Genomic DNA, 22,398 nt, shown 5'->3' on the forward strand with positions numbered 1-22,398 from the left:
GGAGCACAGGAGGCCTTTCCCTCCTCATGTGTCCCTCCAGAGCTCATGTCCCACTCTGGCACCTGTGTCCCACCACGCTGGGAGCAGCTCTGGGATGGAAACGCCAGGGGAGCTCAGCAGCAGCAGGAACAGCTCTGGAACAGCTCTGGAACATTCCCTGGCTGGCCCACAGTGGAAGCAAAGTGTGCCCATGGAGCAGCTCTGCCCCACACTCACCTCCCAGCGGGGGTTTGTAGTCGGGGCCCAGGTCCATGGGGCGGCTCCCCTTCCCAGCAGATCCTGAGGCTGCAGGGTTGGACACACAGGAATTTAACACACACAGACACAACTCAGCACCTCTGAGTCCTTCTTTAGAACCTCCCCAAGCCCCCCAGGAGCAGCTTTTCCCCTCCTTTTCTGTCCCTACAACAAAATTTGGCTTTGCACAGCACCTGCTTCTCCAAGGAAAGAGCCACTTCTCCAAAGGAGCTCTTCAATGGTTTCCCAGTTATTGTTTTCCTAATTAAGCCTCTCCTAATTCCACTTTAAAAACAACAATAAAGCCCATTTGCAGTAAGGCACAGGTACATCTTGAGGCAAATGGTTTTGCCACACTTGCACTGAGAGTTCATCACCCCAAACCAGGAATTATCCAGGTGTCTTTTCCTGACACCCAATTCCAGCACCTGGGGGAGACTGGAAATGGGTGGAGGATCCCAAGCACAGTAAATGTAATATTAAGGCCCTGCCTAGCCATAAAAACTTGCTTTCAGCTCCTCCCTGTTCTCCCCTGCACACCACAGGTGACAGCAAAGCACCACAGAAATGGTTTTGATGAAACCCAAGGGAACAATAAATCAGTTACATCAAACCTGGCCCTTCCATTCTGTGTTTTCATCAAGATGCACTAATGCAAAATTAGTGACAAAACCACTGGAGATGGGGAAACATTTGTGAAGAAAAATCTTCCTTTGGTTACAGGAATCCACAGTATTTTACACATTTTCACACTCTTCTATGAAAAAAAACAAACCAATCCTCCAAAAAGTGAGGCAGTGTGGAGGAGAACAGTTGGGAGAAGGATTTTTTTCTGTTAAAAATCCCTTTTAATCAAGAAGTATGAAGTGTTAAAGGACGTGTCACAAATGGAAACTGAACCTCAAATGAGAGCCTGTGAACTGGTCCCTGAAATAAAGACAAATGGCAAAACCAGGCAGGGGCTAAAGCTGGGGAGGGGAACAAGGAGAACATTCTGTGTGTGCAGTGAGGGAAAGGACAGACTGCAGGACAGTGGGACATGACCCAGGGAGCTGCCAGGATGGAGCAGACACAGCACCAGGGTCCCTGTGTGGGCACCAATAACCCTGCAGCAGCAGAGACAGACTGGGACAGCATCTCCCACAGCTTTTATGGAATATTTTTGTGTCTGACTGGCCCCTGAACCTGCCCTGAAAGGTGGGAACCCCCAGAGGGACTCAGAACCCCTGAGCCTGGTGCTGAGGAGCTGTGGGAGAGGGGGCACATGAAGAACCAGCAATGTTTAGGGAGGGAATCAGACACCCTGAGCACTGCCAGTGAAGCAGCTGGAGCCCCACAGCAGGTGAGATGATGGAAAAGGGGATGGACAGGAGATGGCACACACTTCACATTCCTGCTTCATGGAAAACAAGTATCTTCAAGAAGCAGAATGTCAGCCCATAAATGTGGCTGGTAACAGTAACTATGCAGATATATAATGAGGAATCTATAAAATATACTGCATTTGGGCTTCCAGGAAATATCTGCCAGTGCTGTGCAATGCTTTGTTAAAATAGCACCATAAAAAAACCATGTGGAGCCTATTAACAAGATTAACAACAAATTAACTGAGAAGAATGAGAATTATCCAGGAGGAATGGTTCCAGTGAGTTCTGCAAGGACCTGTGCTTGGCCAAGTGCAGCTCAGTGTCCTGAATAACACCAGCAAAGAGAAGGGAACAACTGCCCTGAGGCCAGCAAGGGACATCAGACCAGGGCTAAGAGAGAGAGGCAATGCACAGTGATCCTCATGGAGTCCTCCCTGATGAATTTAGGGTGAAATTTAGGTACCCAGCCAAGGTGCTTCTGAGGATGCAATCCCTAAACCCACAGATTAAACCTTTAAATGCATTCCAGGCAGCCCCAGCTCTTAGGCAGTGTGACCTGTTTGAAGGAACAGTCTAAGACAGCATTTGCTGGAATTGTTTTTCATTCAGACTGTGAACCTCCTGTTCCAATAGAACAGACAGAACATTTTAACTGTGGGTGACTTCAGGTGAGTTTACTTGATCAGAGACCTTCATCTTTGCTTTAGGATGAGGCCAGTGCAAGAACCTGAAGCCTGAGAGCAACAGGCCCTGAGTTCTCACCAAGCTCTGTGCTCCAGAAGGGTGGGGAAAAACAGAATCCTGTGCTGAGTTCAGAGGGAAACATCAAAGCAGACAAAGAGAGAAAGGGGCAGAACCATTCAGGGCAGAGCCTCAATCCCCTCTGGTTTTGCTCCCAGCCTCAGTAACTTGCTGGTTCTCCCCTGCAGGTCCCAGTCTGGCAGTTCAGTGCTGCTCCTCAGCTCCTCTCCTGCACTGCCTCTGCCTTTCCCTTTCCCACATTCCAGCTGCTGCCATGATTTCAGCTCTCCCAGTGTCCTTACAGGAATTCCCAAACAAAACTCCTGGCTTTGATGATTTATAACTAATAGGATGTGATAAAAATTGATCATGACTAGGAGATGTTACTTTAGGGTGTAACACTGGCTGAAAAGGGCTTGAAACAGGGAGAAGCAGAAAACAACAACTTTCACCTGAATCCCTGTAACCTTCCCCCATTCCCTGCAGGTGAGCAGGACAATGGCATTGCAGCATCTGCTCCCCAGACAGCCCAAACCCCAGCCCCACCTCCAGGACACAGGGATGGGGACAAATACTCCTGACTGCCCCTGCTACCAGCATTACCTGGTGCAGAGTAAAAGCACATTTAATAAATTATCCGAGTACCAAGCTGAGGAGCCAAGTGAGGAGCAGCTCCCTCAGAGCCCCTTTAGGATCTCTTTAATTGCATGTCTAAGCTGTTTGCCAATGGCCTTTTTAACTCATCCCTTCAGAGCAATTCTCCCCCTTTTTATGGGGCTTGTAGGTTATTTGGAAGAAAGCAAGAAGTGCCCTGGGACATCCACCTTCTAATTCGATGTGGGAAGCTCAAAGCTCCCATTTTTCAAGCAAACATTTTAAAACCTTCAGGCTTTTAAGAGCCAGTGCTGGGCTCCTTAGGAGAGTCTGGGCTCCAAATGAGCTGACAGGCAGAATCTCTCCTGCACAGAGCTTTCCAGGGCTTCCCTGCCTTTATTATGGAATGAATCCTCACAAGCAGCACTTGTGCTAACCAGAATCCCTTTGATCTTCCACCCCCTCGTACGTGGGCAGGGCTGGATGGGGCAGCACTGGCTCCAAAGCAATTCCCCCACAGGATTCAGAGCTGGCACCACCCCCATGGCCCTTCTGGGACATCTCTACAGGGATCCCTTCACATTTGTGCCACCCACAGCCTTCAGCTCTCCCTGTCAGCACAGCAGGAATCACCCCAGTCAGAGCAGCAGGATCCTGCTCCACTCAGAAAATGGCACAGCACATGGACAGCAAACAGAACAGTGAGGGATGGAGAGAGGAGAAATGTGGCTGTTCATTTACCTTGGTCATTGGGCATTTTATCTGAGGACTCAGCTTAGTGGGGCAAGCACAGGGAGGAAAAAACAAAAGACACATCACAAGGATTGAAGGAGTGAGACAGAATTCCAAGTTTCCCACAGCACAGGGTACAGCTCTTGAAACTCACGTGGAGAAGTGTCCAAGGCCAGGGCTTGGAGCAACCTGGGCTGGTGGAGGTGTCCCTGCCCATGGATGGGCTGTAAGGTCCCTCCCAATGATAGGATTCTCTGACAAACTCATAATTCTCTTTTTCCCAAGCTCTCTCCCATTTTACTCTTCACTATCTTTGCCCATCACCATCAGTTCCTGAGTTAGGGGCCTGCTGCATCCCAGGAGTTCCCACTGCACCATCCCACTCCCAGAGCAGATGTGACACACAGGGCCTGGACTGTCACTGCAGCCACCCTGAGTCTGTAACAGCAGAACAGCCCAAAGGGCCCAGGCTCTGGGAACAGCCAGTGAACCCCAGAGCTGAGCTCCAGCCACAGGGATGGAGCATCCCATGAACTCTCCCACCTTGGTCAATCCCCAGGCCCTCAGCCCTGGAGACAGGAACTCCTTACCATGGAGTCATCCCTCCCAAAGGGAGAAACAGACTCCCCATGGCCTTGGTGTCACAACTTCCTCTGGTTTCTCCTGGCTTGGTACCCCTGGTGGCCACCCCCCTTCCCCTGGAGGCCAGGCCCCTCTGCCCACTCCCCTTCCCTTTCTAAGCTGCCTGCTCCACGTGGTTTCCTCTTTCCCCGCTTTGTCCTTCGGTGACAGTGTTACTGTGCTGGAATAAAACCTTGCAGAAGAGCCTTTCTTGCCTCTTTCACTGAGCCAGCTGTGGTGAGTGCTGAGTGGAGGTTGGACTGCACTGCCTGAAGGTTAACTCAGCCCTGCCTTTCCACCACTTTAACACCCACATTTTAAACTGGCGCCCAACGTGGGGCAGAGCCCACAACCCTGAGACTGAGAGCCTCATGCTCCAGGTCTGCCTTCCAGGGGCTCACTCCATGCAAGCCCAAGCAGCCCTGCAGAGCCCAGAGCTGCCTGGCCCAGGAGCTCAGCCCTGCCCCTCCCGGGGGCCCAGGTACCTTTGGGGGTGCGGAACTGCACGGCCTCGGACATGGGCCCCATGCCCTTGGAGTTGCGGGCCTGGATCTTGAAGAAGTAGGGGGTGTCCAGGGTGAGCTCCTGGATCTGGTGGGTGAGCCTGTTGCCCACCACGGGCTCGATCACCCAGTCGTGGATCTCGGCGTTGACGTCCGTGCTGTAGTAGATGATGTAGCCTGGGCAGGGAGGGGACAGTGCCACCATCAGGGCACAGGAAATGGGCCCTGTGCCAGGGAAGCCACCAAGGCTTCACGAGTGTGCTCTGACTCAAACACTACAATCATCTTCAAATAGCAGCCAGCCCTCCCATCTTCCCTCTGAACTGCTCAAGGTAGATGGTAAGAGAAAAAAGCCATTTAAAATATCAATATCATTTAAAATATTTCTGATCACCATTCCCTGAACGTGGACAAATTGCTGTTTCCATCTCTCAATATCATTTAAAATATTTCTGATCACCATTCCCTGAACGTGGACAAATTGCTGTTTCCATCTCTTCACCTATTTATAGACCAATAAAGTAAAGTAAAGCTGCCATTATCAAAACATCCTCAGAGGATTAATGTTACCGTGATATTTTTTGAAAAATCCCTTTGACAGGATTTTTTCTCCTGGGAAGATGAGAAGCCTCAGCTTCTCCATGTTTTACTCCTCTGGAATATAGTCTAGAAATTGTTTGTACAAATATGTGAATTGTTTTTAATTAATAACCAATCACCTTCAGCTGTGTTGGACTCTCTGAGTCTGTCATGAGTTTTCATTATCATTCTTGTCTGACCTTCTATCTGTATCCTTTCTCTTTCTTTAGTATAGTTTAAATAGATCATTTCTTTTAATATAATATCATAATATAATAAATCAACCTTCTAAAAAACTTAAAATCAAATTCTCATCTCTCACCTCATCCTAAAAACCTCACAACTCCACAAATTAATATTATTTAAATTACATTTAAACAACAAAACATTCTCATACACAGCAAAACAATATGTTTTTGTAATTATCTCAATATTTTTCAGTGTATCAACAAAGGCAACAAGAATCTGAAGAGAACTGAGGCTGCTCTGCACATCCCAGAAAAAAAGGTATGGGAAGGATTTATGTTCTGTTTTAAAAATACAGTGAAGTCACCAATCATTATGCAGTAAAAACTTTGTAACTATTTTATACAAGAAACACAGATCAGCATAAAATAAATACTTGAACCTCTATATATTTATATACACACAGAAATAAATACTTGAATCTGTATTTAATATATATTGTATATAACCAATATACATGATGTATTTTCATATATTATTTATATATTTGTATCACTATATCTATATCTAGCTTCAAGTATTTATTTTCTATGTAACATATATGGAATACAAATTTTTATATTACTATATATCTGTTTTATATATATCTGTTGTGTATCTATATATCTCTACATCTGCAAGATATCTAAATGTGGGAGATGTTTTTGTAGATTTGTGGAGAATATATACATAAAATATACATTATATAACATATATAAATATATATATATAAAAATAAATAATTATATAAATTTTATATATATATATATATATATATATGGCACAAGTACTGAATTTATTTCAGAGTGCCCTAATTAGTCAGCAGCTCTAACAATGCCTGAGCATGTGGGAGCCAGAGTGGCCCAGTTCAGCATTCCATGGACAGGGGGCCATGGAATGACATCACCACTCAGAATTCTGGCATCACTGACAGCACAGAGTGAGTTAATGAGGAATTAATTAGTGCCTCAGCTGATGGGGAAGTTCCCAGCAGAGGGCACTCAGGCCCCACATCCCAAAAACTGTGTGGGCACTGGAAAAGGGGAGCAGGGATGGGAAAGGGGAGCTGGAGATGGGGGAGCTGGAGATGGGGTCTGGGAAAGGGGAGTTGGAGATGGGTCTGGGAAAGGGGAGCTGGAGATGGGTCTGGGAAAGGGGAGCTGGAGATGGGGTTTGGGAAAGGGGAGCTGGAGATGGGGTTTGGGAAAGGGGAGCTGGAGATGGGAAAGGGGAGCTGGAGATGGGGGAGCTGGAGATGGGGTTTGGGAAAGGGGAGCTGGAGATGGGTTTGGGAAAGGGGAGCTGGAGATGGGCTCTGGGAAAGGGGAGCTGGAGATGGGGTTTGGGAAAGGGGAGCTGGAGATGGGCTTGGGAAAGGGGAGCTGGAGATGGGCTTGGGAAAGGGGAGCTGGAGATGGGCTTGGGAAAGGGGAGCTGGAGATGGGCTTGGGAAAGGGGAGCTGGAGATGGGGTTTGGGAAAGGGGAGCTGGAGATGGGAAAGGGGAGCTGGAGATGGGTTTGGGAAAGGGGAGCTGGAGATGGGTCTGGGAAAGGGGAAATGGCACCTGCTGCACTCAGGCTCAGCCCTGAATCACCATTTTAGTCCATTTTTAAGCTGTTAACTGCTGCTTGTGCAAAAGCTGATAAATACTGAACAGTTCTGTTCCAAGGGTTTCCTTCCCTGCCAGGGGATTTGGGAGCTGGACAATGGGATAATTTTGCCAGCCCTGTGCAGGTAAATGCTGCTCTCTGTAGTTCTCTCCCCTCCCTTGGGTGTACCTCAGTGTGAGACATTTGTGCCCCTCACTGGCAGCCAAATCCTTTCACCAAAGGCTCCTGTGTCTCCAGCCAATCCTCCTTTCCCATGGAGAGGAAACATTTTGCTGCCTTTTCAGTGATTTAATCAGTTTTAGTCTCCTGTGCAGAGCCTGGGCTCCAGTCCTGCCCAGTCAGGTGTCCCAGGTTTGATTCTGCACCATGGTTAATCCTGAGCTCAGACCCAAAATTACACAATGCCATTAAAATCTGATTTCAGCTTTAAACAAATTAAAATTGAAGTGATTATTTCAGAAAGGCCTTCCAAATGGGAAGCTGAACAGAAATTATAGAAGGGAATCAGTAATTATTACTGTCTGGAAAGTGATTTATCCTGGGTGGCAGTGATGCAGTTAAAGGCAAATAACAGTTTACTCCTAATGGTTCTGTCAGGGGAACAGGAAACTGCTCTGGAGTCTGTTCTGTGGCACAAAAATGCCACAAAGGTGACAAAGAGCACTGGGATGGCCTCTCCTAAATAAACCTCTGATGGACCAGAGGGGCCATTGCTGGAGGCTGCTATTAGAACAGCACAAAGCTTATGGAGATATTTAAATTCCAGCTGCATTTCCCACTGCAGTTGGATCAGATGTGAGCAGACCTGGGTGAGGAAGAGCAGTGAGCAATGGGTGGAGCTCCTGAGGCTGGCAGAGCAGCTGCAGCCCAGCTCCTGGTGCCCACCTGTGATTTTGCCGTTGGCCTCGGAGGGCGGCTGCCAGTTGACGATGATGGTGCGGGGCTTGCCCTCCTTGCTCACCACAGTCACGTCCTTGGGCGGGGAGGTTGGCACTGAAACAGAGCCAGAGAGTCAGCAAGGGCTGCCCTGTCACACCAGACAACAGCCAGCTCAGGGCCTGCAGCCCCATCTGGTTATATCTGGGTTGTTATGTATGCCTGGGTTATTCTCTTTACTGCCATAAATCCCCCCTCACTGGCCAATGCCATCCAGGGCCAGTGCCTCCCTCCCATATGGAGTTCCTCCTTTCCAGAGCACTTCTGGCACCAGATGTGATCCATGAGGGAGCATCCTCAAAGATCTGCACAACTGACTTCTCACCTGAACTTCTTCAGTCATCACAAAAATCCTCCAAACTTTGTGAAAGACACGTTCTGTTCAGGCAGGTATCTGAAACATCTCCCTGTTTCCAGGCTTATGGTGGGACTCAGACCCAGCAGTGCCCATTTGCCACTTAAATCCCAATCAGCAAAGTAAATCCAGCAGCAACTCAGAATTATACCAGCCTGCAATGGTTTGGGAATGGATCTTCAGGCCCATCCAGGGCCACCCCTGCCATGGCAGGGACACCTTTCCCTGTCCCAGGCTGCTCCAAGCCCTGTCCAGCCTGGCCTGGGGCACTGCCAGGGATGCAGGGGCAGCCCCAGCTGCTCTGGGAACAACCTCTGGGCAAACCTGTGATGGCTGATTGAGCTCCTGAGGAATGATTTGCAATTTGGAAGGCATCTGCACCTCAGAGTGTCTCAAATGCAGAAGGATTTGCTGAACACAACGTTTTAACTTGGGTTGCCAGAGAGCAGCACTGAGGGAAAGAAAGGAGGGGAGAGTTTTCCTTCTCCCATCAGCCTCTCCTGCCAAGAATTCAGAAAACAGAACAAATGGCTCCAGCAAAAGCTGAAATCCTTGCTGTGAGCTCCAGAGGGCACTGACCATCCCTGCAGTGCCACATCCTGAAACCCAGGAGGCTCCTGAGGGGGCAACCCAGAGTAAATCCACCTTGGGTGTTTAATGCAGCCACAGGAGCACTGAAATTTCTGCTTTTCCAGAGGTTTATGTGGGTGATCAATTAGAAATCCATCCATAAATCCTCTGGGATGGCCAACAATTATCCCTGTGATGAAGAGCTGGAAACCAGGGACAGCCAAAGCCCAGGAGTTCTTGTAACTATTGCCCCAAATATGTAAAAAAAAGGATTCAGAGGAAAACAAAAATAGAAAATCAGGAGTAGCCCACACAGGAATACACAGACAACACAGAGCCCAGAATTCCCTATTTTCCTTTTAAGAGCAAGTCCTGTAAAACTTCTCAGGAGTACCCCAAAATAATGAGCCACTCACTCAGGAATTTGGCCAGTATTATAAACCACAAGATCTGTTATGAGAAAATATATTTAGCCTTTTTTTTTTAATTTCTGTTTTAAATTTTCTACTTAGTTCTCCAGCTTTTGGGTCATATTTACAAACATTCCTTCCAAGCACTTCAACCTGAGCATTCCTGTTTAAATGCACTGAGCCCTCCTGCATTGTGCCCTTGCTCAGGGGCTTTGTGTCAAATTCTCATTTAAAAACCTTTATTTGTGCAGCTTTTGCAGTCCCTGCACTCAGAGCAGGGTTATGGCTGAGGACTGAACGTGTGGCAGCAGAAACACCAAATGCAGTGTTTAATATGGGCTGGGAAAGGAGCCCCAGCCCAGAGCTGGCCCCACACCATGGAATTCCCACCCAAAACCACCACAATGGTTTCAAAAGCAACTGAAGCTCACTGGGACTTCAGAGAGTTCAGATTTTATCCTGGGTTTGCTTTTTCTGAAGCAGAAATTAAAGAATTTCTGCTATAGACTATCTGGAAAATCTCACTAATTCTTTGCATGATTGATTTTTTTGGCTGTATTTTAATTTAGAAGGAGAACTCTGGGCTCATTTGGACTCTGGCCTTCTTGTCCTCCACAGTCCATCTAAAGGGAGCCCTACCCATAACAGGCAGTAAATTTAATTGCCCAAAGTTCATTTAACACTGCAGGGTAAGAAGAGCTAATGAGGGGCAGGTCAGGGGGAGGGCCTGGCCCTCACAGTCACTCCCTGGGCCTGAGTTGTTCCTGGCAGCTCAAACCCTGCTCTGTTCTGCACTGAACAGGAATTTAGAGGTCATTTGGATGTCTTAATGCCTACTGTGATTTTTTTGTCTTCATTTGCCTCATGCACCTCCTCACTCTGTGACAATTATCATCACATTTACAGCAAATTTTAATTATTATTTGCTGAAGTGTTTTCTTTGTATTTGCTGTTAAGGTGCTTTTTGTGAGACTTTCTTTTTTCCTGCCCATGAAGTGTGGTACATTATTCATGACTTCTCTGTAATTTGATGTAAATTCTCCTGCAATCATCCCTTGCAATTTTCAAGTATGTTGTTGTTTTTTTAATCAGAATTTCTGACTGAACTATTCAGCCCCCCTGCCCCCCCCCAGCAAGTGTTAATGAGCAGCACCATTTCAGGTGGAGGTTTCTTTGGGAATATCCCAGGAGTACCTAATTCAAAGGTTGTCCCATGTGCTGTCATGCTCCAGGTGCTGGATCTCCTGCCCTTGGTCACCATCACTGAGAACTCGTAGAGGGTGTTTGGCTTCAGCCCCGTCACCAGGTAGCTCAGGGTGGTGGCATTTGCAGTCTGCAAGGGAAAGCAGGGTCAGCACTTGCCAAAGCACAGCCCTCACACAGCCCCAGCCCCTGCTCCCAGCATTTCCATAAGCACAGTCATTAATTAGGGCTGCTGCTTCTCTGCCGTGCAAATTCATTAATCAAATATCAACGTTTATCCTCCACTAGAAATGCTGCAATCAGCAGGAGCACTTAGCAGCAGTCAATTAGAAATGGGAAAAAAAAAACAATCCAAGGGCCAGGGCCCACTTGCTCTGCAGTGGTTAAAGCCCTGTTTACCTTGGGGTTGGTTTACAGCATTTCATTAACTCTTCTGGCTGGGGAAAACAAAAAGCACAGCAAGGAACAGTCCTGGCTTGGAACCTCAGCTGCCTCCCAGATCCCTGCTGGAATTTCCAGAACAACCTCAAATGTAATAAACAATCAACTAAAGACACACTTGTGAGACTTGAAGAGAATGAAGCTTTGCTAAAATGTAGATTCTTTTCAGAAAAAAAAATGGTGATTTAGGATCACACAAGGAAACTCCACGTGGGTTATAGTGGAATTTGTAATTTAGCATTTCTAAAGATCTGGTATTTGCTATCAATGGCTTCAGCACCAACAGAATGTGCTGGAGGCCCATGGAGAAGAGGGAAAGCTGTATTTACAGATAAGTGTATTCCCCACCTTGACCTGTGGTGTTAACCCAGAATTAAGGAGTTGTTGCAGGATCTGACAGGGCCATACAACAACTGCAGCAGCCCCTGCCTCCAGAAACCTCTGAGTGCAGCTGATTTATTGCCAAGGTAAAGGCACCTTCCTGAAGGCTCCAGCAGGGACAAAGAAACTCTGAGATCTCCAATCTCTCCATTTCTTTTTTCTTCCAAGGGATGGAAGCTCAGGAAATGCTGATCCAAGGGATGGCAGGGATTTGTGCTCAGGGCTCTGCTGTCTGTGGCCAGACAACAAAGACTCATCAAATGAATTAAAATTCAACCCTTTACTGGCTTTAAGGCTCTCCTTGGTGAGGCTCAGTGCAGTTTGGAGTGGGTGGGACTGTGGCTGAGGGGCGGGGGCACAGCTGGAAGGGGCACAGCTGGAAGGGAAGGGGCACAGCTGGAAGGGAAGGGGCACAGCTGGAAGGGAAGGGGCACAGCTCCCTGGGGAATGCAGCCCTCATGGAGGGATGGAGTGACAGGTCCAAGGCAGGAATCTTTCCCTCCCATCTGGCATTCCCAGCTGCCTTACCCCAAAAAGCTCTTCCTCTCCAGGATGCTGCAATTCCCAGCAGTATTTAAGCACTCCACTATTTGAATTATTTGATGTGGCAGCTGGGCTCCTTTTACAGGTGAAAGTTCTGGTTTCCATCTCTGGCTTTGAATCTGGGGATCTTTTAGTTTCCCTGTGCATCCCACTGAGTGTAAATGACACACCTGAGTCCCCCTGGAGTGTCAGACCCCACAATTTAACAGCACTTCATTATTTTAACATCCCAGCCTATCCCACAGTCCCAAACCCTGCTCACCTGCTAGAAATAAACTCCATAAATATTACTCTGAACAATTTGTTTCTCTTTTATGCAGTCCCAAAAGATCCAATGTTTAATATTTTTATTGATTCCTGATGGATCCCAGGTAGCTGCAGGACAAGCCCAACACACCAACAAGGGGGCTTTGGAAAACTGCTCCATTGTTACAGCTTTATAAGTTGTGAGTTTTACAGTGCTTCACTAATAAGGTAAAAAAATGGAGCTCTATTTCTCTCTTTCTAAGGTCTTTAAAGGATAAACTGTCTAATTAAGAAATGATACTTAAATTATTTTTACTTTTAACTTAATAACTAACTACTTGCATCTTGCAATGTGGATTTTTTTATCTAATTACACAATACTACTCAAATTCATGAAGAAGGCAAAAAAATAGGACTTCTAAATAAAAAAAAAATAGCTTCTAAAATTTTCATCTTGCTTTATATATATTACTATCTTCTAAAACTTTAAACTCCAAGTTTTCTGCTATGTGATACTACACACTTCTATTTCAACTATACACTCAAAATTCTAGTTCTGTTATTCAATTTTGGAAGTTTTCTTATGGCTTCAGGTTAAATGTAGTGTTCTTTTGGGGGTCAGGGTCTGACAGCATAGAAAGTCTAAAATTCTGAGCAAGCAGAGTTCTGATGACCACGTTAGTGCACAGACAGCTCAGACACAGAGCTGTGCTCAGACACAGGAGCTGCTCCCATCTGTTGCTGGGTTTCCAGGCTCAGGCTGGCACAATGCTGCCCTGAGCACTAAAATCCTTCTTTTCCTCAGTTTCCTGCCCAAACCAAGCTCCTCAGGGAGGAGCCACTGGTGTAGAAGCACAGAGCTCCTTCCTCAGCAGTCTGGGACAGGCAGGAACAGAACATCTCAGTGACCAGTCCCAACGCCCAGCTTAGGGATGAGGGAGGATGGAACCCCACTGAGCTGAGCAGATGCAGCTCTGGATGCTGCAGAGGTGACTCAGGAGCTCTGTGCCCAAGAATGGGGACCCCAAAGCCTCTGGATGCAGAGCAGGAGCTGCAGAGGGGCCAGCACAAGCACTGCCCTCACTGCACTGAGGTTGTCAGCCTGACTGAGAGCCAGCACTGCCTGCAAGGGCTCTGACCTCCCAAACACATCCAGCAGGGCAGGAGAGCATTTCCAACAGAAACAAGGGGGGGAAAGCAGGATCTGGGCTCTCCAGACACCACAGGTTACACATGACTGGAGCAAATTGCTCAAACTTCTCTCCTTCAGGCAAATCCTTTCTACATTTCTGAGTAATTTGAAATTCTATTCCATCATTCTGTGTTGGTTTTGGTCACAGTAAAACTTGTTGCCCACTGACCACCAGCACTGGAATAGCAGGAATAGTAAATTTACTGTTTTATTCCATCTTCTATTGTATTTCATTCTTTTAAGCAATTAGCTAATGAAACTGCAGCTTTATTTAAACCACTCCTGAGACATCCTCTGCACATGACTCAGGAATGTGGCTCAGGAGTAACTTGCCTTTAGAGGAGGAATACCCACATATTTACATCTTTTCATTTCAATAAAGAAAAGATCTGGATTCTAACAAGCTGGCTCTGCAGAAGCATAAAGGGAGCTCCAGTGGCTGGGTATTTTAACAACCAGTTCCTCTGAGTCTCATTACAAATGTGAAATTTGCAGTCAGCAGCTCTGAGCCCTCCAGGTAACTCTGAAAATTAATAAAAAAATCCAACCAATTACCAAACCAAACCCCAAATCCAGTCTCCAAATCAAAACACATGAAAATGGAGGAAGGCAAGGATATAATAAAATTTTTGTTGTGTATTTTGAAGCCAGTCAGCTCCCAAAGGAAAAGTTCACTATTAGCTTTGTAGGAACTGAAAAGGCTCTAAAAGGAAACTCCAAACCATGGGGGTAAATCAGTTTTCCCTGCATGGCTCAGTGAGGGGAGCCAGTCACACAGCCCTTGCACCTGCAGGGACTCTCCAGAGGGGAGCCTGCCCTTCCCAGGGACTGGGGCAGGGGGAAGCTGCCATCAGACCATCACTGTGCACAGAGCAGAACAACTCTGCAAATTCCTCTTCCCTCCTGGAACAGCTCTGCCACAACAGCTCCAGCTCCTTCCAGGAGACACCAAGAACTGCTCCCAGCTGACCCAGAGCAATCCTGGCCCTCCAAGGCCCCCAGGCTCATCCCAGCAGCATTCCCAGAGCTGTGCCTCCAGCAGGGAGTGGGGCTGGAGGGACCCTGCCCCTCCAAGGAGCCCAGAAGAGTTCCCAGAGCTTGCCCTGGGACTGGAGTTGTAAGAATCCTGCCCATCCAAGAGCCCAGCAGAGTTCCCAGAGCTGTGCTTTCAGCTGGGAGTGGGGCTGGAGGGACCCTGCCCCTCCAAGGAGCCCAGCTGTACTCTTAGAGCTGTGCCTTGTCCTGGGAGTGGAACTGGAGGGCTCCTGCCCCTCTCAAGGAGGCCCCCAGTGCTCCCAGAGCTGTGCTTTCAGTTGGGAGTGGGGCTGGAGGAATCTGTCCCTCCAAGGAGGCCAGCAGAGCTCCCACAGCTTGCCCTGGAAGTGGAGCTGGAGGGCTCCTGCCCCTCCCAAGGAGGCCCCCAGTGCTCCCAGAGCTGTGGCTGCCACTGGGAGTGGAGGAATCTGCCCCTCCAGGGAACCCAGCAGTTTCCAGAGCTGTGCCTTCAACTGGGAGTGGAACTGGAGGAATCCGGCTTCTCCAAGGAGCCCAGCTGTGCCTTGCCCTGGGAGTGGGGTTGGAGAAATCTGCCCCTCCAAGGAGCCTCCCAGTGCTCCCAGAGCTGTGCCTTGCCCTGGGAGAGCAGCTAGAGGAATCCTGATCCTCTAAGGAGCCCAAGCAGAGTTCCCAGAGCTGTGCCTTGCCCTGGGAGCGGGGCTGGAGGGATCCTGCAGTGGTCCCAGAGCTGTGCCCTGCCCTGCCTGGGCTGGAGGGATCCTGCAGTGGTCCCAGAGCTGTGCCCTGTCCTGGGAGAGGAGCTAGAGGAATCCTGCAGTGTTCCCAGAGCTTTGATTTCAGCTGGGAGTGGGGCTGGAGGGATCCTGCAGTGCTCCCAGAGCTGTGCACTGCCCTGCCTGGGCTACAGGGATCCTGCAGTGTTCCCAGAGCTGTGCCCTGCCCTGGGAGCGGGGCTGGAGGGATCCTGCAGTGCTCCCAGAGCTGTGATTTCAGCTGGGAGTGGGGCTGGAGGAATCCTGGTCCTCTAAGGAGCCCAAGCAGAGTTCCCAGAGCTGTGCCCTGCCCTGGGAAAGGAGCTGGAGGAATCCTGGTCCTCTAAGGAGCCCAGCAGTGCTCCCAGAGCCGTGCCCTGCCCTGCCCTGCCCGGGCAGCTCCCCAGCACTCAGTACCTTGTACTTGGTGTTGGCAGGGATGTTGGTTTTCCAGCGGACGGTGTAGAAGCGCGCGTCCGTGATCTTCTGGTTCTTGGGCAGGGAGTTGTCTGCCCAAGTGATCCTGATGGTGTCATGGCTCAGGATGGAAGCCTGAACTCCCACCGGGGGCATCATGGGAGACGGATCTGGCACTGGAGTGTATGGAGCATTAATAACAAACAAATCAACCTCGGAAGTGTCTGCCCAATCCGTGGTTTAGAATTAAAAAGGGAGGAGGTGGCATTTTAATGTCAACCAAAATAAAAAAGGGGATGCAGGGAAGTGCAATGAGATGGAAGGTGAGGAATGGAGAGAAAGAGAGAAAAGCCAGAGTTAATAGGTGACATTAGACTGGGCAATAACATCACTCTTGCATTGTCCTCCCTCCTCCAGACAGTAAGACAACAAATCCCTGCTGGCATAGCCCTAATTAGTGCCCAGGACACTCAACCATGGCCTGGGAACCCCAAACACTCAGTCACTGTAACTTCACTTGCATGGAGTGTCACTGAGTCCTCTCCCAGAAAACAAAGAGGAGGACACAGAGCTGGAGCTCTGGATGGGCAAATGCCACTTCCCAAACACCCAGGGACCTCCCAAAAGGCACCTTCAAAGGAAGGTTCCAGTGAGAGACCAACTTGCAGTAACTGTGAAACTGCAATTCCAGCATCCTCTGGAGAACCTCCAAGCATTCCAGCTCATCAGGACTAACCCCAAGTGTTGCACCTCCACCAAATTCTTGGGTGGCGCCATCAGGCTGGGAGGGAGCCATGGCATGGCAACAGCTCACCTGCACATTCTTCTGCTTAAACCCTTTATGAATTACAAATCCAAACTAAAAACTGCCCAGATTTTGTTTAGTGTGAGTGACAACAGAAGGACACAAAGCAAACACAGGCATCATATTAAAAAATATCTCAGTGCAAAAGACCATAAACCCCCAGCCTTTAGAACTGCACCCCCGTGGGCTGTGCTCAGCAGTGGGAACACCTGGAGTTAGAACATCCATTAGTAGCTGTCAGGTGAGTTTGGAACTTACAAATGAGCCCAACTGAGGTGGTTTATCAGAACGAGCAAGGCCAAGCAGTGACAGGCACAGAGAGCAGGGGGTGAGCTGGCAGCAGGACCCTGCCTTCAGCCCCAGCCCATCCCAGCTGGGGACAGCACTCACCGGAGTGGGGCCGGGTCACGGCGCTCTCGTACAGGGGGATCCCCTCTCCCACGTTGTTGAAGGCTTTCAGGGTTATCACGTAGTGTGAGCTGGGATCTGGAGGGAAAAAGAAATCAGCACAGCCAATGAATCCTGCTTTCTGCTTCTCCCCGCCTTCTTTGCTCCAATTTGAATTTTAAAGTGGAATATGTGATCTGAGCTGAGGAGGTCTCCACGCAGACCTTCTGCTCATGGCCACAGAATCCCAGCCTGGTTTGGGTTGGAAGGGACCTTAAAGCCATCTCATTGCACCCCCTGCCTGGGCAGGGACAGCACAGCTCAAGTCTACAGTTACAGCACAGCCTTTACTACCCTTAGGCACAGCCAAATCAGGAGTGAGAAAAACAATTTAGAACAACAAAAGCAAAATGACTCAAAGCTCTGATTTGATGGAATTCCCAATATTGCTGTTTCTCTCACTCTCAGACTGTTTTACCTCCCACAGAGAGCTCTGTGCAGGGGTGAATCTTTATTTTCCTTTTAAAGGAGCCACCAGCGAACGCCGGTGACATTTCAGTCCCTTTCCCTCCCGCACAGAGCACGCCCAGCTCACGAGTGCTGAGCTCAGGAGGCTGGGCTGGGCCCAGATGCACTCACCCAGGTTCTCAATGGTGTAGTATCTCTGCTTGTAGTCCACCTTGATGGTCTGGGCGTGGGGGCTGCCGATGCCGTAGCCGATGGCGTAGCCCCTGACCACCACGTCCTGGTTCTCGGGCGGGGTCCAGCTCACCACGATGCTGGTGACCAGCGGGCGCACGTGCAGGGAGCTGGGCACCTCGGGCACACGGCTCTCTGCAGGGACAGCCAGGGGGGCAATTCAGGACAGCCCTCTGGCCACCCTGCACTGCCTGAACCCCTGCCAGGGGGGCCCAGAGACCCTGGCACAGAGCCCAAGGCAGCTGTGATTTCGATTATGACCCATGGAAAAAATGATCAACCTTGTATATGAGGGTCTGCAAGCCATGAAAGTCTAAGGAGAATAATAGTTAGTTTGTCATGGGGTGATAAATAGATTTTTTGGGGTTTGAGAACAGGGGTTCAGGGGGCAAGATGGAGAAATCTGGGTGAGTCCAGCCTTTCTCCTTCTTCTGCTGTGATGCTGGCACTTTTGGATTGGTTTAGAGTAGAAGCTCACTGTCTAACATAGATGATAGGTATCGGGAAGTTATGGTAAATAATGTACACATAGTTTTTAGTGTAAAAAGATAACACCACCCTGGGGGTGGTCAGAGTGCCTCTGTCTGTCCTGCTGAATGGACCTTGGCAGGCCAGAGAAAGAATTGTATAGATAAGAAACAATGAACAACCTTGAGAATGAGAATAGAAGAGCTCTGACTCCTTCTTTGACTGCCAGGCTGGGAAAAGAGACTTTGTGACACATCTCAGGGTCACTGTGAGCAGCAGAAGCCCCAATAGGGAGGCAGTGCAAGGCCTTCTCTCAAAGAAAGGCACTGACACGGAGCCCAGGAGGCAGGAAGGGCAAATAAAGCACTTGTGAGTGTTGGAATGAGCACAACGAAACTTTGGGGTGCAGCAGAGAGCAAAGAGCTCCAAGAGCAGAATGTTAACATTACATTCCAAGAGATTCACCCTTTAAAAGGCAGCACAGCTGTGCTGAAGCTTAGGGGGTCAGGATGGTTTTTCTGTCAGATCTGTTTGGGCAGATCCATGTTGCCCATGTCGTCAGCCAGTTTTATCCCATCCTTTCCCTCCACAAATTCATCTCATTTCAATTCCATCATATTCCTTACTTGTGGGTATTACAGTAATTACATGGGAAAAGAATTTTTCAAAAATAAAAATAAAACTTTTAAAATTCATATTCCTTTCTCCTCTTTCTTTTTAAATATATCGAAAGGGTGAGGTGTAGGAATGTGCCCCCTGTTGATGGAGTGACAAAACTATCCTTTGTCCCCTTAAAAGGAAAGAAGCACAGAAGTTTCTCTCCTCAATTAAGTGAAAAGACACCTCATAGGACCCAGGGGACTTCACCTCAGACTTAAGGATAGTTAATTAGACAGGAGCCAAAAAGTTCTGCCTAGGCAATTTAGTAGAAAAGAACAAAGAAATTAACTGCTTTTGTAAAGTGTTTTTACCAGGAGCAAGAACATCTAGCACCTAGCTCGGTTTTTCTGTTTGTTATTTTGTCTTTTATTAAACCTTTTTATTTCTAACACTGCAACAAAAGCCATCCTGCTGATTTGTATGCCTCCAAAAGTAGCTGAGCTATCTTAGGAGTGTTATAGGCTTCCAAAAACTTATTAGACCTGGCCCAAAGAAGTTACTATAACACATTTTTCATCACTTTTCTGGTGATGAAAGAAAAGGTCCTGAGCTGGTTGTAGCATTAAATAGGATATTTCACAGCTGTAAGAACTGCACTGCAAAGGGTTCTCCTCACTTGTCCTACAGTTGCCCCTGCCTGGATCCTTGGATTCCCATAATTCATACAACAGAAGCAGGAACTGCACAGAAAATACAGAGTCCACATCAAATGTTCAGACTCTTGCCCCAAAAGCAGCACAAGTCTCACCCCATCCCACAGAGACACAGAACATGGGTCCCTGCCTCCAAACACTTCCACAATGTGCCACTGTGAGCCCTTAATATTCCTCCTAAGAGGTTTTTCCTCACTGTTGAGTGGAACCTGAAAGCAATCTGCCACCCATCCCTGGAGTGTCCCTAACTTTGGGTTCACTTCTCAAAAATGCAATCAATCCTTTTGTCATGGATTAGGGATAATTCCCTGCACCAGCAAGCAGAGCTCCCCACTCCAAATGGAATCAAGGACTTGTGCTTCCTGCAGGGATTTCTTTTTAATGGAACATGCTGCATTTCTCCACAAACATTTAATAAAGCACCACAACAGGATTAGCTGGATCACAGCACAGCCCTGGCCCCCAGCCCAGGGAGCTCTGGGGCTGCTGCTGACACAGCCCAGCAGCTCCAGCAGCTCCAGTTCCCAACTATCAAACACAGCAAAGCTCCAGGAGCAGCACCAGAGGTGACATTTCCACTGCACTGGGGACAAACTCTGCACAACTGCTCAACACCTCCTGCTCTGCACTCAGGGGGAGCCTGCTCCAAATCCAGAGTGGAATTGTAACACTCCTGCTCCCCTTTACATCCATGGGACTCTCCTGGGAATTCTTTTCTATTTAAACTCAAAAAGCAGCCATGGAATAAAAAGAAATGATGCCTCATGTGTCTGTTGAACCCAAGAAATGCAAGATGAGCTGTAAATGCATTTGCATGTGTTAAAATTATTCACATGAGCTTTCTAAAGAAAGAAACCCAAGAAACACAGTGAGCACAAACAGATCTCACAGGTGTGTACAGAGTTATATGAATATCATGCTATGTTGTCTTAAATGTCATTTTTTATTACTTTATTCAAGGGAAAGAATGGGTAGAAAGTCAGATTTCCTGCAACATTCAGAGGTGAAAAAATTTAAATGACAAAGCCAACAGAGAAGAAAAAGATTATTTTTCTTCTTCCTCCTTCTGCCCTGTTGAAATTTCAATTTAATCCTGGTGCTGTCCTCTGGCAAAGTGCTGCTAACTCCAGTTCAGGGACACTTCCAGTGCCCTGGGAGGAGCTCATGTACAGAGCTCTGCCCTCTGTGGGGACCTGGCAGCTCCAAGGCTGTGTCACATCCACTAAGGGCCAAGAGACACAGGATCAAGGAATTCCCAGTGCCCACATCCCTGAACTGCCCTGTTCACACCAGAGAAGGAGCAGCAGGAGGAGCAGGACTAAGCTGAGCATCAGCTTTGCCCAGACAGAGATGGGAGAAGGGTTTGCAGGCTTCCCAAGCTGGCTGAAGGATCCTCCAGCAGCAGAGAGCAAATCTTGACCCATTCCCATTACTGCACCTCCCAGCTGCCAGGATGGCAGAGCCTGCTCTGACACAGCACAAAATCCATGGGCTTGGTGGAGCAGACCTTCTGTTGAGGAGAACCCTTTAGAGCTTTGGAAAATCCCATTTAATGCCCCAACAAGCTCAGGAACCTTTCTGCCATCATCAGGATTTTCAATGTAATTATTCTAATATCCACAATTCCAATATAATTTGTATTTAATACCAACAACAGAGTTTCTGATGGGAGATGTGGTGCAGAAAATATAGAAAATAGAATTAATCTCCCTTTTCTTCTGTGCAAAATGAGTTACTGTGGGTCAAAGGAAGCACAGCACCACCATGGGGGTAAGACTGCAAAGGGCTGTGGCTGAGAATGTTTCCAATGATTTCTTTCCTACTGTGACATCTCATAGTCACTATGAATGAGCATTAACATGCAGCTCTAGGAAGTGTAGAAGCAGCTTCATTTCAAGCCACCTTATTGACTTGGCGAGAATTTTCTGTTAAAACAGATATTGGTGTCAACCCTAAATAAACCCCATTATACACCTAGAACAGAATGAATACACAGAAGTTTGCTGTTCAGAGGCAGCCAGATGTCAGGGAAATGAAATGGATGGATCCCCATTTTTCATAGAAATGAAGTGGATGGATCCCCCATTTTCCAGTGAAATGCAGTGAATGGATCCCCCATTTTTCAGTGAAATGAAGTGGATGGATCCCCCACTTTCCAGTGAAATGAAGTGGATGGATGCCCCATTTTTCACAGTAATGAAGTGAATGGGTTCCCCCATTTTTCACAGTAATGAAGTGAATGGATCCCCATTGTCCAGTGAAATGAAGTGGATGGATCCCCCATTTTCCAGTGAAATGAAGTGGATGGATCCCCCATTTTCCAGTGAAATGAAGTGGATGGATCCCCCATTTTCCAGTGAAATGAAGTGAATGGATCCCCATTTTTCAGGGAAATGCAGTGGATGGATCCCCCATTTTCCAGTGAAATGAAGTGAATGGATCCCCATTTTCCAGTGAAATGAAGTAGGTGGATCCCCCATTTTCCAGTGAAATGAAGAGGATGGATCCCCCATTTTCCAGTGAAATGAAGTGGATGGATCCCCATTTTCCAGTGAAATGAAGAGGATGGATCCCCCATTTTCCAGTGAAATGCAGTGGATGGATCCCCCATTTTCCAGTGAAATGCAGGGAATGGATCCCCCACGTTGCTGTCCCAGCCCAGGGCTCTCTCTCACCGTCCAGGTCGCTCTCGAAGGTCTCAGCTGACACCCAGTCGGTGGCGGGGCCGGTGCCGTTGACGGTCATGGCGGCCACGCGGAAGCTGTACTCAGTGCCCCGCTCCAAACCTGCAGGACAGGGCAATGCCCACACAGCCATCAGCACAGGAACCTCCACAGATCCCTCAGGAGAGCAATTCCCACAGATCCATCAGGAGAGGGATTCCCACAGCTCCATCAGCCCAGCAATTCCCACAGCCCACAGAGCATCAGCACAGGAACCCCCACAGATCCCTCAGGAGAGGGATTCCCACAGCTCCCTCAGGAGAGGGATTCCCACAGATCCCTCAGGAGAGCAATTCCCACAGATCCCTCAGGAGAGGAACTCCCACAGA

General features: G+C 48.2%; 1 protein-coding gene across 8 annotated transcripts in view; it reads right to left on the bottom strand.

Moving 5' to 3' along the window:
• NEO1 (neogenin 1) overlaps window positions 1-22,398 on the bottom strand; it is a 181,581-nt gene that overhangs the window by 13,053 nt on the left and 146,130 nt on the right. For 5 of the 8 annotated variants that reach the window (XM_071441901.1, XM_071441905.1, XM_071441904.1 and 2 more), the window contains exons 14-22: window positions 22,022-22,132; window positions 17,506-17,700; window positions 16,870-16,965; window positions 15,675-15,898; window positions 10,677-10,815; window positions 8,097-8,204; window positions 4,778-4,972; window positions 3,681-3,713; window positions 217-285 (exon numbers count right to left, since the gene is read on the bottom strand). In XM_071441901.1, the coding sequence (XP_071298002.1) occupies window positions 217-285; window positions 3,681-3,713; window positions 4,778-4,972; window positions 8,097-8,204; window positions 10,677-10,815; window positions 15,675-15,898; window positions 16,870-16,965; window positions 17,506-17,700; window positions 22,022-22,132 (1,170 nt within the window). The remainder of the gene's footprint in view (window positions 1-216; window positions 286-3,680; window positions 3,714-4,777; window positions 4,973-8,096; window positions 8,205-10,676; window positions 10,816-15,674; window positions 15,899-16,869; window positions 16,966-17,505; window positions 17,701-22,021; window positions 22,133-22,398) is intronic. The other 3 variants (XM_071441906.1, XM_071441902.1, XM_071441903.1) reach the window with 2 other exon arrangements.

Source organism: Agelaius tricolor, unplaced genomic scaffold (genome assembly GCF_023055355.1).
Source record: "Agelaius tricolor isolate 1412-34295 unplaced genomic scaffold, bAgeTri1.0.p SCAF_16, whole genome shotgun sequence".
Classification (NCBI taxonomy): domain Eukaryota; kingdom Metazoa; phylum Chordata; class Aves; order Passeriformes; family Icteridae; genus Agelaius; species Agelaius tricolor.